The sequence below is a fragment of the Leguminivora glycinivorella genome, chromosome 20 (assembly GCF_023078275.1).
Source record: "Leguminivora glycinivorella isolate SPB_JAAS2020 chromosome 20, LegGlyc_1.1, whole genome shotgun sequence".
Lineage (NCBI taxonomy): Eukaryota > Metazoa > Arthropoda > Insecta > Lepidoptera > Tortricidae > Leguminivora > Leguminivora glycinivorella.
In genome coordinates this window covers 16371680-16389416 of record NC_062990.1, presented here as the reverse complement: position 1 = coordinate 16389416, position 17737 = coordinate 16371680, and the positions used below count along the sequence as shown (strand labels likewise).

Here is a 17737-nt window from a genome sequence, read left to right as displayed (position 1 = left end):
GGCGCGACGGGTGTGAAAAATGGAACTAAAAAATGCTGTAGAGGCGGCTAATGACTCGCTGTTGGTACTTAGTGCGTTTTCTCATTATCCGATCCGACATCGGATGTAGGAAGGATTTTCAAGGAAAAATCAAAGATGGCGGCGTAAATATAATGGATCAGATAATGTGAAAACGCACTTACCTACATCACGGCTTGCAGTGTTGCAGAAGTTATGGTATATTCTAAAGGGTAAGTAAATTAGATGTTTATCGTAGCAAAACAAAACAATTACAACGTATATTAATGATATAATGATACCTAGGTAGCAAGGAAATTTTATCGTAAGAGGGGAATTACCTACTTAGACCTATACCCAAGAATAATTCGTTATTATAGCTGTCTCCATAAAACTCCTAAGGCGCATAATATGGAGTGTAGAAAAAACTCCATAAGCCATAATAACGTATAATAGCTTTGATAGGAACATTAAGAACCATTCCTTTTGTTATTTGACATTGGGCTTACGAATTTAATACAATACTAGTTACAACGCCATCTGTGAAGCGTGAAATTGTCTTATGTCATTTTGCCTAAATATTTTTCTTTGGCGGACTACCGATAGTTGTAGTTTACATTCATAAAGCTAGATGGAGCTCTATTGCTCCGCGGATCGCATTTCGGCGCTTCTATGTGTGCGTGCTTGCGGGGGCTGAGGTAATTGACAAGCGTGGCCTATGAGCTGTCAGTCGCTCCTTTAGTAGCCCCTTAAGTAATTATTTCGCCTTGATTATGGAACTGACTGTTTTTGTAAACTTTTTTCCCGAATAATAGGCCAGAATACTTATTAACAACAAGGATATTATTAGAACGTTTTAACCTGTCAAATCGTCTATAAAATTTCGTTTCATTTAAAAGTTCTCGTACCGAACTTTCGTGCCGATCAACAACTTAGGTATTTAACGAACAAGAGGCTAAGTTGTTCAACAATTTAGCTAAACACTTTGTTCGACTGTTCTACTAATACTAGTTACTACTTGAAAAGATTGTCCTATACGAGTAATATTGCTTTTATTTTTAAGATGCTACGGGAGCGAAAATGCTAAAATGGAAAGGAGTCCCCCTTTCAATTTGCGAATTTCAGTTGAATATACTAGTGTTATTGACTAGATTTATTGAAAACAAAAATGTCCATTAAGAACAACTCAGTTAAAAGATATTGCGAAAAAATTTTTAAAATCGAGGTTCCGCTCTCGACTGTTTCCTCCTTCAAAACTTATTTAAAATTGGAACGAAATTTGAGAATCTGAATAACAATGAAATAATCTGTGTCGGACCGTTTAGATTTTTTGGCTAATTGTTACCGATCTTGAGTATCACACCTTTTTTTGCGCCACAATGAAAAAGGCCGTTTTTGGAAATTTTTGATTGGCTCTAGAATCTTTAAAAAGCAGAATATCAAAAAAATCAATACGGTCCGACACAGATAAAAATAATAACAATCTGTGTTGAAAAAATCATTGCTCTATCTTCAAAAGCCAGGGAGGAAATAGTCGAGAGCGTTTGTATGGAGAATTGACCTGTATCGTATCGTCTTAAGACTTCACGCAAATATAGAAAATCTTTTGCTAGTATAGTTCCCGTTTAGTTCTAAAATTATGAGTGCAAATCGTGTAAGTTTAAACCAATATAATGTTTTGGTAGGTCAAGTTTAGTCCTAAGAAACAGAATTGGTTGTTCTAGACACTTCGACTGACGTTACGAGTATGCCGCTGATTTCTATGGAACACACTATTTTTTTTCGCAATTTCAGTAATGACCTCAAAAGTCATAATACAAAGTTTGGCTACTACAAAATCACCCTGTATATCTAGATTCTCTATGGAATCAAAATAAATAAGATAATTCCCGCTGTCCTAAAACTATAATCTGGAAAATAATATTGTCACTCTTAAAATGTGTCCGGAGCGAATTGTGCTTAAAAATGTTCTAAGAACAACTGAGGGCGAATTGTGCTTAAAAATGTTCTAAGAAGAACAGGGTAGAGTTTCGATCTATGCGTTACATACTTAGCTCCTTATCAATAAAAAATGTTGCTGAACTGATTAGTAAAACAGTGTTTTGTCCCTTTCTGTCATGTTAATCTTGTATTTTTGTTTCAGGTGAGGATGTGGTAGTGCAGTGCTATGTGCGCGTGAGTTGAACAAGATGGCCGCCGTGTTGCTCGTGTTGTTGCTGGGCTGCGCCGGCGCTTTGGCTGAAAAAGGTAGGTGGGTGATGATGATGATGATGGTGATGGTGATGATGATGATGATGGTGATGATGATGATAATGGAATATTGTAGATAGTTTTGATACATACCTTTTTGATACATAGTTTTTAAGTTTATTCATATTTTAAATTTGATTTGTTTGTTTACATTTGTTGTTAATTCTAAATTGTTTGTGTTGTTCCCTATTTTACATATCCTTAGCTATCGAAGTCTTTTCTTTCCGTTTCATTTTGGTAGCTGATGATGTGATGACAATTATGATGATAGTGTGTTGTGATGATGATGATGATGAAACTGTTGATGCTGATGATGATTATGAAAATAAATATCTACATACGTACATACATACATACAATGACGCCTGTACCCCATAAAGGGATAGGCAGACCACATGAAACTACTCAATCTAAAATAAATATTTACACTAAACGAATATGCATAAATAGCACAATTTCTAAAAAAAAACATCCGGCAAGATTCCATGTCTCTTACGGTAGATGTCGCTGTTTACTTAATAAAGAAGGTAAGGAAGTGCTAGTGCAGTGCTATATGCGCGTGCGTTGACCAAGATGGCCGCCGTGTTGCTAAGGGTAAGGTGATGATGATGATGATGATGGTGATGATGTTGGTGATGATACTGGTGATGTTGATGAGACTAATATAATTTGTATAAATTTCTAGTAAAAGAAATTTAAAAAATCTTTCACTTGTTTCGGTGAGATGTCATCTTTCTATCGGTAGATGCTTTTTGATCAAAAACTAAAAAAATATATCAAAGACAAGTTGACTAACAAGTCACAGGAGTCCCGTGAAAAACAAAAAAAATAACCCACTTATACATCTTTCAATCAATCGATTACAAAAAGGGCGAAATAAGCAAAGAATTTCACATTAGATCTCTGATCCTTCAAATATTGAAATTACATTAACGTTGCACATCAAAACAATTAAAAGTTAATAACGTCTACAAAACAGGGTCTACTTTATACAGAACATGTGTAAGAAATCCAAAATTATTTTGTCCCAAAACTCGATAACCACATTTTAATTACTTAAATTATTATTTAACTTGGCTCCAATTTCCAAATTTACGTTTTAGGCAGGATTATATTTTCAATTTGTAATATTGTCATTATGAAGTTTATTGAAACACTCGAGTAAATTAAATCAATATCGAAAATTGGTAAACTACATTGATATTGCCGTGATTTTACGATAACTTATTTATTATTATTATATTACTAGCTTCTGCCCGCGGCTTCGCTCGCGTTAGAAAGAGACAAAAAGTAGCCTATGTCACTCCATCTCCACTTAAAAAATCATGACAATTCGTCGCTCCGTTTTGCCGTAAAGGACGGACAAACAAACAGACACACACATTTTCCCATTTATAATATTAGTATGGATTATTACGCTTCAGTGCCATTTAACCCATTGAAGCGCTGGTAGCCTAGCGGTAAGAGCGTGCGACTTTCAATCCGGAGGTTGTGGGTTCGAACCCCGGCTCGTACCAATGAGTTTTTCGGAACTTATGTGCGAAATGTCATTTGATATTTGCCAGTCGCTTTTCGGTGAAGGGAAACACCGTGAGAAAACCAGACTAATTCTAATAAGGTCTAGTTACCCTTCGAAAGGTCAGAGATGGCAGTCGCTTTCGTAAAACTAGTGCCAAGGTAATCATGGGATCTAGTTGTCAAAGTGGACCCCAGGATCCCATGAGCAATGGCGAATGCCGGGATAACGCAAGGAGGATGATGATGTGTGCCATTTAATACCTCTGCCACACTATGCTCCTCGCGCTGCCGCGATCTTGCCCTCTTCGGCCACACACTGCCCCACTCGCGCGATTATCGCACTAGGTTGTAGTCGGTCCGCCGACTCGCGCCAAAAAACCGACAAAATTGGGAGCGGTGAGCATGACGAAGAGCATGATGAGTAGCGCGGCCACACTATGCCTCTGCCTACTTCCCTCGCTATTTCTCACGCCGCTCGTCGAGTGTATGGCAGAGGTATAACCCATTATGGATATGAGAGAGTGCTAGCCTCTCTCTGCAATGTTATAATTTCCTTTTCTTTCAACCCCTTCATTGATAAGTGTCACTGAAACGTTAGCAGTTTCATGTGTTCTAGGGGTAGTAAGTATCCCTAATGGGAATACAGGCGTGAGTATGTGTATGTACTTAACTAACTATTTTGGCTCAACGATCCAAAGTGAATCATGGCCTCCGAAATGAGAGACCGCCGCCTGTCCCGATCCTGCGCAGCCTCTTGCCAGTCACTGACTTGAAGCCGACGCAGATCCGCCACCACACTGTCCTCCCAGCGATACCTGGGTCGACCCGCCGGACGGCCACCAGCCGGTCGACCCAAGAACGCTCTCTTGACAGCCCGATCGTTTCCCATTCTAAGTGTCCGAACCAGCGAAGTCTGTGGGCTTTCATTTCGCCGATGATATTGGGTTCGGCCACTAGCTCCTCGATCTCGGCATTTTTCCTGATCCTCCATGTGCCATCGTCTCTCTGAATAGGTCCCAGGATCAGGATGTGTTTGTACTTATGTTACATTAATCCATCAAATCTAAATGTAGCAATCATTTCTCCTACACACCCTCTTATTATGCGAGCGTTTGAAAATCACACACACACAAATAATCATAAAATCATTATAATATAACATGGGAAAATCTGTACAAATTTCAATCTTACTCCATTGATATAAGCGCCACGAAAGCTTCTTATTATAAGCTTTGGATTGAGCACAAATTCAATTTTACGCAGATCCGGTTCTCTCAATTTTCTAAACACTTGGGTCACAGTGAAGTTGACACCTACAGAAGGCGAGCTGTCATCTTTTAAAATAATTTTTGTCTGTGTTTACTACATAAGTACATACATAAATTCACGTCTGTATTTCCAAAATGGCCAGGAAAGCACACGAAACTGCTTCAGTGAGGTTGGAATAAAATGAAATCGTTATATTGCAGTGACAGGTTGTCAGCGTATCACCTACGCCACAATGACACAAGAAAAGTTTGTGCTGAAATCCTTCACCAGAAGGAGGATATAAAGAAGAACGTATATTGTTAATTAATTGCCTAGAAAAAACATAAGCACATCGTAATTAAACATTAAAAAAAGATTGTTACATAAAAATAACTGTGTTAAGTACATATCCCTTGAGCAATTGTCATCAAATTACCTATACTAAAAAATATTCGTTCCAACCACAACTGTCATTATCAAGAAAAACAATTTTATTTCATCCCAATATAGGTACCTACAGAATGACCCTCCAGTTCGAATGAGAGTAATTATAATATTCTCAAATTGGCGTAATACTAATTCATAATGACAGCTATTTTACTCCAAACAATTAACTGTTGTTCACTAACTTGGAAAAATAACGTCTAGACAAATAAAAACAAAAGGTGTCGCAAATTAGAAAATACTTTTTACTGCAGCATTTAAAGAAACGACTTGTAAACAACTCTCATAAAGGTAATTGCAGTCAAAACTAACTTTAATACCTATTACCTTTCCCCCCAGTTAATCCTTAACAGTATTTAAACTTTATAGTCAAATTAAAACTTTTACCCGTGTGGTGACGGGTTAAGAATTTCACCAACTCTCCTTCCTTCATTTTCGTACAGTATGTATGTTAAACTAAAACTAAAGACATGGAGGTACAGTCGGCTGCGAACTTGCATAGAAAAATTATGACTGAATTCATTGACAAATTCGCCAAGCACTTTTGCAGCTCACTTGACTGTCCTTATAACTTCGCAGAGACAGAAAAAATCTAAGAACAAAATGTAGATTGGAACCATAAAGAAAAATGTGTGACGTTATCTGGGTAAAGGGACCTTATTTTCGATGGCGTTTACGTCCCGCGGCGCATTTGTGTACAAACATCGCTCATAACGCCGTAAGCGCCATCGACAATATGCTCCGTTAGGCCTAACACTGTAAGTCCACTTTTTGTAATTTTTGTTTTTTTTTACAGATTCGTAGGTGCTTCATCGGCCCATAAAATTAAATTTTTCGATAATGCCATAATTTCAGAGTTTTTCACATGCATTTTACTGTAAGTCCAGAAGCCTCTGGAAAACATTTTCATGTAAGTCACTACAAATGACATACAGTATAATGCTAATAAATTCATTTAAGGTAATTTCAGATAGTTTAAGTTTCTGAGCACACGTAGTATGCTACGTAAATACAAGGAATTTTACTGTATATGCAGCCTGAAAGTTAGAATTTTCTTAAATCACTTACCTAAACCTTTACCTTTATGTACCTTTTCCCCTCACTAGCTTGGAAACACGTGTTTTGTGCTTTAATACCAGCGGGTAAAAACGCATTTTATCCACTAGTGGGTAAAGTAAATTGACCTTGAATAAAGTCAAATGGACTGCTTTAAAGTTGATAAAAGTAGGTGAATCTAGTAATAAAGATGATTTACCACCTGTGGAACTACTGGAAGCAGTGATAAACGCATTTTTTGTGTTGTAGTTTCCTCGCTATAGTGAGGGGAAAAGTTTTGTGTTACACTCGGGTGCAACAATATTTACCTTCTCGTGTGTTAAAAAACTCGCAAGTTTAGGATTCTATTCTCGAACCACTCGCTTCGCTCGTGGTTCAACTATAGAATCCTTTCACTTGCTCGTTTTTCAATTCCACACTCGGCGTTAAAATACAACTTTGCCCCCTTGTATAACAAATAACTATTGTTGATTTTAATGCATATTTAACATTTTCGGCCTGATTATTTAGATTTGTCTAAGGTTCAAAAATGTTTATCCTGTGACAAGAGATGGTTTATTCCACGTATCTACTTTGACAGTAGGTATATCTACTCGATCCTCTTAGCTAAAACTAATAAACCTCGTGTTAAAGTTATCCAATCAAGTCATTCAGGGCTCAAAATTAATTTAGACCGCTTGTTGAATCTCCACAATCGATGCAGTTGGAGTACTTGCAAGTTGACTTGCAAGTCGACTTGCAGGTGCAATTTAGGACAGTGCTGGAGCGACTACCTGGAATTGGAACCAACTGGACGGAATCGGTTTTGGAACTTTTGGAAGTTTGAGGAGTGTAATAATGAGTTTATGGAAAAGCTATTAGATTGAGATGTTGAAATTAATTATGTGATTTATAAATGCACAGAGCCGTGACAAGTGGCGGAAAACAGGGGAGGCCTTTGCCCAGCAGTGGGACACATTATAGGCTATAAAAAAAACTAGCTTTTTCCCGCGGCTTCGCTGGCGTTAAAAAGAGGCAAAAAGTAGCCTATGTTACTCTCTCCATCTCTTCAATTATCTCCACTTAAAAGAATCGCGTCAATTCGTTGCTCCGTTTTGACGACGTGAAAGACGGACAAACAAACAGACACACACACTTTCCAATTTATAATATTAGTATACATTAATTAAACCTCTACGTATTTAGTACAATCTCTGTGAGCAATAGACATATTTTTTATTTAAAAAATTGTTAATAGAGTGAGCGTCAAAGGTAGAGAATTTGCTTTAAATTTTTAACAAAAAACAATAAAATTGTTTATGTCTACTTTTTTAGGTATTTTAATTAAATGAGACGGGCTATAAACAAATAACTTTCACTGCCTACAGAGTCTTTTGACGGTTGTTTTCTTTTTCTAAGTTGTTTATTTCGTTTTAAGTAAAGATTTTATTCCTTTGCGTAATTAATTTTATAATTAATAATTCAAAGTTAATAAATACGAAATTAGGTATTTTTACACTACTTATATAGGCGTAGAAATATCTATAATTAAAGGAAAAAATAAATGTATAATTATAACATCACTAATAACTATACTGTGCCATAACAATTTATGCTTATATAAATTATGCTAAAAAGAATTCGTGGTTGTAAAATTTTGCCAAAACAAGGGGAACCATTTATTTTCCTTTCTAAATGATGATCATAATTGGGACACACAATTACTCGTATGATCAGAGTATGATGTAATTTTTGACGATCATACAGATCGATTTGATGAGAGATATACATAATTTTCAATAAAGATGGTGCTCTTTTACGCACTAGTGCGAGAAGTGGTTTGGAAGGCATCTGTAGGTACTGTAAAACGTCTTACGATACACGTGCGAAAAGGAAATTCGTAACTAGTGTCGCTTTAAAACAGGACCAAAGAGGAATTTATCGCAACTCATTTCGAACTTCCTTTTTTTCGCACTTGTGTACTATTTCACATGTAGCTAATTGGAAATGAAATAATGAAATCTAAATCATACCTACTGTTATTGTGTTCGTTGCTGTAGAGCACGCGCGAACTACCCTCAACTCGCGGTATTTGCCAAAAGTTTTAATAATGCCATGATATAGTGCGCTTATTATACTAACTCTGTTCCTTACCAGAGCGAAACAAGTAGTCTACAAACTGAACAAAATAAAGAGATTATAGCAGGCCGATTTGGACGCATTCTATCCATATTGGCAGGATTATACTCCACGCCAAAGGTGTTAGGAAAGGAATGGAAACATGAGACTTCATTTTATTAACCCCCGTCGCAAAAACGACGCTGTTATACGTTTGATGTGTCTGTCTATCTGTTTGTCTGTCTGTCTGTCTGTGTATGTGTCTGTCTGTGGCATCGTAGCTCCCGAACGGATGAACCGATTTAGATTTAGTTTTTTTTTTGTCTGAAAGCTGAGTTAGTCGGGATGTTTTTAGCCATGTTTCATGAAAATCGGTCTACTATGTTGCGGTCGGGGGTTTTTTCAAAATTTTAATTTTGTGGTTATGTTATAATGAACGCACCTCCAACCCAAAGCACCAGAAGGTGATCCGGTTTCCATGGGAGGCAGTGATCGCGACATGTCTGCTGGTTTGCCTCTCATAAAAATAAATAAAGAACCCAGCATTTATTAGAATCTTCCTCCCATCCCTCCCCCTCCCTTATCCCTCCCCCCGCCTATCCCTGTGTTAAATACACAGCAAACAGGAGTGTACAAGTTTCTAATGATTTGGCAACGCGCATGTGACACTCCTTGAGTTGCAATCGTCCGTAGGTGACGGTGACGGCTTTCCATAAGGCGGACCGTATGCTTGTTAAAAAATCGTTATATACCTAATAAAAATGTTCAGTCATGTGCCTATTATAACAGACCGACTATGCTACGTTCTGTATTGACTATGACTTGTGAAAATGTTGCAAGTTTGGCAAAACTTTGATACATTATAATGATTAGTGGTTTGAACTTGTTTATGGGTCCTCGCTCGCAAGTGAGATAACTATCCCTTAATATTATAAGAAATATTAAAAAACAGAACTTAATACTCACTGAAGCGCAAAATCGTTGACATGTGTATTCTGCCTATCCTCACCTACGGTGGTGCCCAAACGTGGTCATTCACCGAGGGTCAGAAGTCCATATTGAAGGTTTGCCGACGAGCAACGCAGCGCACTATTTTAGGTGTTACTAGGATGGATCGCATCCGAAACACTACACTGCGCTCCAAAACACGAATAACTGATGTGGGGGACAACCGCCAGACTAAAGTAGGACTGGGCAGGCCACGTTTGCCGCATGCACCCGGATAGGTGGCCCAGCATAGCCACCAAATAGATGCCTAGAATTAAGCTCGGACGAGGCAGGCCCAGACGGAGATGGCGGGACGACCTTGACACCTTCATGATGAATTGGCCAGAAACAGCACACCAATGGAAGCTGTGGAAATCACGGGGAGAAGCCTTTGTCCAGCAGTGGGACAAATATCTAGGCTACAAAAAAATCGACTCCAACACTTTGCAACATCGTTGAGTTTTAAAAACCTTACCCCATTCACTCAAATGAATAAAGATTTATAAAATTATCACACGATTAAATATCAGCTTATGCCTTCACAGCAATTTCATAAAAGATTTATTTTTCTATCCAATATTGGTTTAGGTCAGCACAGCCAATATTATACAATTAGTTGATCTGTTTGCGTTTTATAAAAATAATGGCGACTTTGTTTGCAATACTAACAACGTTGTTGACGAAACGAATGAAGTGTCTAGACCATTTTATTTATATTTTAATCTTGATTGTTATTTGTTTGTGGTGACAGATTAAGTAGACCGAATGTGGGGTAATAAGTACTGTGGAGTGAAATATGGGCACTGAGACTTCAACAGTTTCATGTGCTCTGTCTACACATTTTGGGAGAACAAGCTTGAATAAGTTGTCTACAATAAAAATATTCTTTATTGCTCACCAATGTAACAAGATGAAATTAAAAAAAAACACAACTTTAACTATGGTAGACAACAGACGGTCTTATCACTAAAGAGCGATCTCTGCCAGACAACCTTTGGGTAGAGGAGACAAGATACAAAAAACAACTGATTTGAGTAGGTGATGCAGTGAGTGATAGAAAACGACACATAATCTTAACACTAAGAAATATTCCCGGTAAGGGCATTTATTTGTGTGATGAGCACAGATATTTGCTCCTGAGTCATGGATGTTTTCTATGTATATAAGTATTTCTATATTATACATAATTACATATCGTTGTCTGAGTAGCCACAACACAAGCCTTCTTAAGCTTACCGTGGGCCTCAGTCAATCTGTGTAAGAATGTCCTATAATATATATATGTAAGTTTTTATTTACATACATACATACAATCACGCCTGTATCCCATAAGGGGTAGGCAGAGCACATGAACTACTCGAGTTCCAGTGCCACTCTTGGCAAAAAGGGGTTGAAAGAAAACGAAATTGTGAAACGAAGTTTTTATTTATTTATTTATATTTAAGGTCAAATAGCTTTATCCACTATCGGATTAATTGCGTTGTTTTTTCGACTATTGAATGATTTATTAATCATATTCTCAGAAAAAAAACACATAACAATGACTTATATATAACTTAAACTAAACAATTTAATATAATTATACACAACTTAAAACTACACAAATTAATATATATTTACAAATAGAAAATGCTCCCCAGATCATCCTCGGAGGTGATGGTGCCCAGTAGGCTGGCAGCGTTGCCTTTTTGAATGGCCAAGCTTATTCGCTGGCCAAAGTAGCTGCCAGCCCTCTGGTCACCGGATACGTCAACCAGGCGTTGCGATATTTCTTTCATTATATTGCGTTGTTACCCGCTAGAATTAAACGATAAAACACGTGTTTCCGAGCTAGTGAGGGGAAACATATAGTTCAAAATCAAAATGCCTTTGGAGGCACATATAGACGGAAACACAAGTAATCATTAAAAGTGTCTCTATCATTCATCGGTTTGTAAACACGATTGACATAATAATCCGTGCTGTAATACATTAGGGCAATTATTGATAAAATCAGGGTCCGACGTTGAACGATTGTGTAGGCTCAAAACGATAGGGCCACGGCCACTTACATTGATTGTTTTGAAGTTTTACAAAGTGTCGTTTTCAGTAGATGGATAAATAAGTATGACTTCAGCAGGTCTTAAAAAAACTTTGTACAAAAAATGAGGAGAAAGTTTAATCATTTGTTTTTATTCCTATTTTGTTTGTTACCAAGAACTACGGTCATACTTCCTAGTGAGAATTGTGTTAGGACGTAGGCTATAAGTAAGATTTTATAACTTGTCTGTAAATATTATTGGTCTGTATCTGTTTTTTCCCCAAAAAAGAAAAATAAAATAAAAATATTTATTTGATGAATTGAATTTTTTTTAAGTTTTATTTCGTCATTAAGGTTCTCTAGTATCTATATTTTCTTAATTATAACAATTATCCTGTATATCCTGTATGTAGTCGACTTATATTACTAAATGTAGGTAACAAAATAGGTTCAATTAAAATTTGCTAATGTGGCTATGTACAAAGTTTTCGGGAACTGCTCACTTAATGATCAGAAAATAGGAAAATATACGCAGGTAATATATATACCTGTAAAATAATACTTTTAATGCGCGATACTTTTTTGAAATAGCTCAGTCCCTGCACGAAATCCAAAGTTGGTGTCATTATTGTCATTAATAAAATAATGCCTTTCAAACGAGGTATGTCTCATCAGTATAATATAATACATTCATGGGACAAAATGCCCATTCTACTTTTACTTTAATATATCGATACTACGATTTATATTATAATGTCACTATTTCGTTTTCTTTCAACCCCTTAATTGCCAAGAGTGGCACTGAAACGAGTAGTTTTATGTGCTCTGCTTACCCCTTTATGTATGCATGTACCGATATTTTGTAACTCGAAAACCTGGTTTACTATGTATTTCATCTTGACATTTTTATATCACTAGAAAAAAAAATCGAGAAAAAAAAACATTCTATTTCTAATATAAATTTTCGTAAAAAAGCATTCGATTAAAATTTTCATAGATCAAAAATATTTCACGGTTTCGAAAGGTACACTCAAACATTTATTTTATGGTGATGTAGTCGGTTTAGCCATCGGAATTCCTCGTATGGGAAAATTATTTAATTTTATTTCGGAGAAACATGCTCATTATGCTCAAATATTTAAAGTCAATATTGTAATAAGTATGTTAAAATATATACTTATATAAACATTATCTATATAGTATAAATATTGACGTGGTGACGGGTTAAGAATTTCACCACGCCCTTTCTTCCCGTGGGTGTCGTAGAAGGCGACTATGGGATATGGGTTAAATTGTGGCGTAGGCGAGAGGCTGGCAACCTGTCACTGCAATGCCACAGTTTCGTTTTCTTTCAACCCCTTATTTGCCAAGAGTGGCACTGAAGCTTTAGTAGTTTCATGTGCTCTGCCTACCCCTTTATGGGATACAGGCGTGACTGTATGTATGTATGTATGTATGTATAAATATTTTATGGCGATAAGGAATGATTTCATCATATAAGTAGTTCATTACGATACAAGTGCGAAAAAGAGAACGGTCGAAACGAGTGGCGATAAATTAAAACACGACCGAAGGAAGTGTTTTAAATCGACACGAGTTACGTATTTCCTTTTCGCACATGCATCGTACGACGTTTTTCAGTACAGAGGGCCCTCCGAAGTTTCGACCTAAAAAGAACTGAACCTCTTCTTGCACTAGTGGTTAAAGAAAGCGCCATCTGTATTCAAAAATTTGTTACAACAGATTAAAAACTGATTTTCAAATGACATTTCACTCTGCATGAAAATCCATACGGATAAGTCAGCAATCAACCACGTAACCCACAAATTAAAAAAAGTCAGTTGTCATTAGTGATTCGGCCCGCCGGGTCCGGGGATCCGGCGGTATCCGGCGCTTTATTATAATTAACTACTTATGCCGTGTCTTGCGTGGGCGACGGTCGCGCGACCGTCGCCGTCGCGTCTCATACTTCCATATCGATAAGGTTTGGTTTCGTATGCGTCGCATCGCCGTCGCGCAACCGTCGCCCACGCAAGCCACGGCGTTACTGGTAAAATAAAAACACACTATAGCCTGTATCATGCGTATTTTAAATTTGTACTTTTTGTAAATTGACATGTGATATTTAAAATATTATACAATAAATGATTATGATTATGATTATGATTATTTGACCTTTAAGAATAAGTTTCTGGATTGTGTCGGTTTTCCGTCGAAAATTAATCTAACTTTTTAACCCCCGACGCAAAAACGAAGGGATGTTATAAATTTGACGTGTATGTCTGTCTGTCTGTCCGTCTGTCTGTGTTTCTGTCTGTCTATATGTTTGTTTGTCTGTGGCATCGTAGCTCCCGAACGGATAAATCGATTTAGATTTCGTTTTTTTTGTCTGAAAGCCGAGTTAGTCGGGAGTGTTCTTAGCCATGTTTCATGAAAATCGGTCTACTATGTCGCAGTCGGGGGTTTTTTCAAAATTTAAATTTTGTGTTAGGTTATGTAGTGTGAAACCGTTAGGGAAATATTCCCGTTCTCCATACAATGTAATGTAATGTATATTAGAACTTTATTAACCTATGGTTTTGGCGTTTTAAATTGCGTAAAGATGACGAAATAATGCGCGATTTGGGTTGCACTGTAAATAAAGAATACATAAAGAAGTTGTTGGTTCAAGATATTTCTTTTTATTATGATAATAATCCATACTAATATTATAAATGGGAAAGTGTGTGTGTCTGTTTGTTTATCCGTCTTTCACGGCAAAACGGATCGACAGATTGACGTGATTATTTAAGTGGAGATAGTTGAAGGGATGGAGAGTGACATAGGCTACTTTTTGAGCATTTCTTTTTTTTGCCAATAATTTTTTTTTATTGTTTTAGGGAATTTTAGGTCAATTGTACTCAGAATCACGAGTACTTTCAATCTCACTGGGAGACAAAAAGTGTCCCAGAAATTCCATACATTTTTGTTACTTTCCTCTTTTGTTACCCCATACAACATGTACGGAAAATGGTAACAAAATAAGAAAAATCGTATGGGTCAATTTTTTTAACTACTAGGATTGAAAAGGCTAGTAATTCTCAGTAGAAATAGCATATTTTTTTTTCACAAGTATCACACTTCATAAAAGTGGCAAAAAAAAGAAATGCTCTTTTATCCCTTTCTAACGCGAGCGAAGCCGCGGGCAAAAGCTAGTGTACATATAATTAGGAGTTATTTTAAAATAGCGTAGTTATGTTTTTTTTTCTTAAATCCCATAATAGGTGGGAAAAAAATCTGTCCTACAGCAAAACGGTGTTATATCCTACAGCAAAATGGATCCGGAGAGTTCGGCCGGATCCGACCTGATTTTCAAACAAATCTGGTTTGCAATCCCTAGCCCCCAGCCTCACATAATGCGGCAAGAGGGCAAAAGCGCACAACTCAGAGAATAGAGAATTTAATTACACAGACCCGTCACATTGTTACTTACTCTTTTTGTCCCGGATTGAGCATGCATTCTGATTTAAGTGTCATTTTGTCGACGTCTACGTTTCCAGGGACGTAGGAATAGGGTTACATTGTCTTTTTTAACGTTTTAATTTAACTGTGATGTGTTCGTTTGCTTGAATTCCAATGGAGCATAGTCATTTATGATATTGGATTTTAGAAATCCAAATTCAAATGATATGGGAATTAGTTTTATAATCGCATGCCGTATCGTAAAAGAGCAGTTCTCAAAAAGTTTGTACATAGCCACGTCAGCAATTTTTAATTGATCCTGTTTTATTACCAACATTTAGTAATATAAGTCGAGTTTCGTAAGATATATACAGGATAATTGTTATAATTAAGGAAATATAGATACTATATAACCTTAATGACGACATAAAACTTACTGATATTTCAATTCATCAAAAAAATCGTGGTAACAAAATAGGAATAATAAAAACAAATTTAACTTTTTCCTTATTTTTTGTACAAACTTTTTGAGAACTGGAGATCGATTTTATAATTTCGAACGCACGATTTCGCCGTTCGAAAGTCTGAGGAAAACGACGTACTTAATGATATTTTTAAAAAAGGACGGCTAGTCATTTTAAAACTAGTGGTAATTACCACTCGTTTTTGATTCTGTTAGTAGAATTTAAATCGCTAGTAGTGGATATTATTGGAATGGACCATTATTTCGATTTGTGTCGCTTAACTTCAAACTTGGGTAAATCCATTCTGCTTTTCAGATTATATTTCATTTTTTATATCTATCTATCTATAACAGCCTCTAAAGCGCCCGTCTTCGGACATAGGCCCCCTCTCCATTCCTCCACGCTTGTCGGTCCATTGCCATCCGCATCCAGTTATCGCCAGCTAGCTGGCAGATGTTGGGGCTTGCGGCGACCACGACATTTTTTATATATTCAACCTTAAAGCAGAATGGATTTACCCATCAAATTTGATGTTAAGCGACATAATTATACTATGACAATTTAAAAGTCTCAGTTCGAACGCTATTAAAAATCACTATTTTACCTTTTTTTCTAACGTTTCGTGTATACTCGTAGTTGTTAGAAAAAATGTTAAAATAGGTATTTTGAGGCACGGAACCCTAAAAAAGTAAAATAATGATATATCTAATTACATTTCTCACGTCCTATATTTGCCCGTATTAACTTTACACGCTGTATTGCTTACCTGTTATTAATACCAGCATGCGCATGTAATAGGTTACAGGAACCTTACCGTTCCCAACACACACAGTGACGTCATCACTTTCTCCTGCTCTTTTAATTACCTTCATGACGTCAGCACTTCTCCTGTGACGTCACAAATACACCAGCTTTTCTACGGAATAAAGTATTTTGTACCTCATGTCGATATTTTTTTTATTTTTTATTATTTTAAATGGGCTTGAATACTCTTTGGCCATAGCCAAAGGCAAAGACGTGGCCTACGATGGAGTGAGCTCGCCCAGAAGATGCCTGTTCATTCTTTATTTGGAGGTATACTTATATTATAGTAATCGGATCCCTTTCTTTGATATAATGATCACAATACATAATGTAATGAATTAATGATTGTCAGATTATCATCCATACCAATATTATAAATGGGAAAGTGTGTGTGTGTGTGTGTGTCTGTTTGTTTGTCCGTCATTCACGGCAAAACCGGGCAACGAATTGACGTGATTTTTAAGAGACGATAGTTAAAGGGATGGAGAGTGACTTAGGCTACTTTTTGTCTCTTTCTAACGCGAGCGATGCCACGGGCAAATGCTAGTTAGTCATAATTCAGAAACGGTTAGGTTAGGTTTGTTTTTTGGCAATCCTGAAATGTTACGCGTTTTTGAGAAAAATCAAATTATGTCTAACGAAAATGTGGACAAACGATACATTATGACTTAAAGTTGAAAGTTGACTCAAAGATGGGATGTATGAATCTCTGTTTTTTAATTTTAGGATGGACATGTTAACAGCAATGATTCAAAGGAATATTGCAATTGTATTACACATATAGACAGATAAAGTCTAAAAAAAAACGTAGTTCAGTAAATACCATACAGAAAAAGATACGGTGGCATATCAAGCTAAGAATATGTGCCAAATTGTCAAAACTGAGGTTCAAAAGTTTTAAACCTGTCTCATGAGATGGCAGTCTATACTTCGTTGGTCTATGCACTGTGATTACACATTTTACTTCGACAGTATCTCTCTATTATACTCCATCCTCTTTGCTTGTATCCATTAAAATAAACCAAATGTCTTCTTAGATAAAGAGAAAAAAAAAACATACTTCTCAGTTAATTTAAAACTAGGGCCTAAACTGTGGGCCTATTTCACCATAGTGACATTGATACTTGACACCCGATAGTCCCTATTTCTGGGTTAATATGTAACATTGTTCTACTTATAGATTTTATAGTGAACAATACTTATACAACCTGTTTTTATTGAATTCCGTTAACTTTCTTCTTAAGGTTCGTTAAGGTTCTTTAGATGAAATACAATTAATTTCTTTAAGAAACCAGCGTCTTAACTTATACGGTTATCCAGTTATTAAAAAAATTAAAATAATTACTGAACACGTGTATGACAGCCTTTACCAATTTCTAATGTTATTTGTTTTGACATGTGCCGTCAATCA

The 17737-nt window shown here is 36.5% G+C and overlaps 1 protein-coding gene across 6 annotated transcripts in view; it reads left to right on the top strand.

The window, feature by feature from the left end:
* LOC125236967 (nephrin-like) overlaps positions 1-17737 on the top strand; it is an 835833-nt gene that overhangs the window by 112112 nt on the left and 705984 nt on the right. For all 6 annotated transcript variants that reach the window (XM_048143884.1, XM_048143886.1, XM_048143883.1 and 3 more), the window contains exon 2: positions 2141-2244. In XM_048143884.1, the coding sequence (XP_047999841.1) occupies positions 2187-2244 (58 nt within the window). In that variant the 5' untranslated portion in view covers positions 2141-2186. The remainder of the gene's footprint in view (positions 1-2140; positions 2245-17737) is intronic.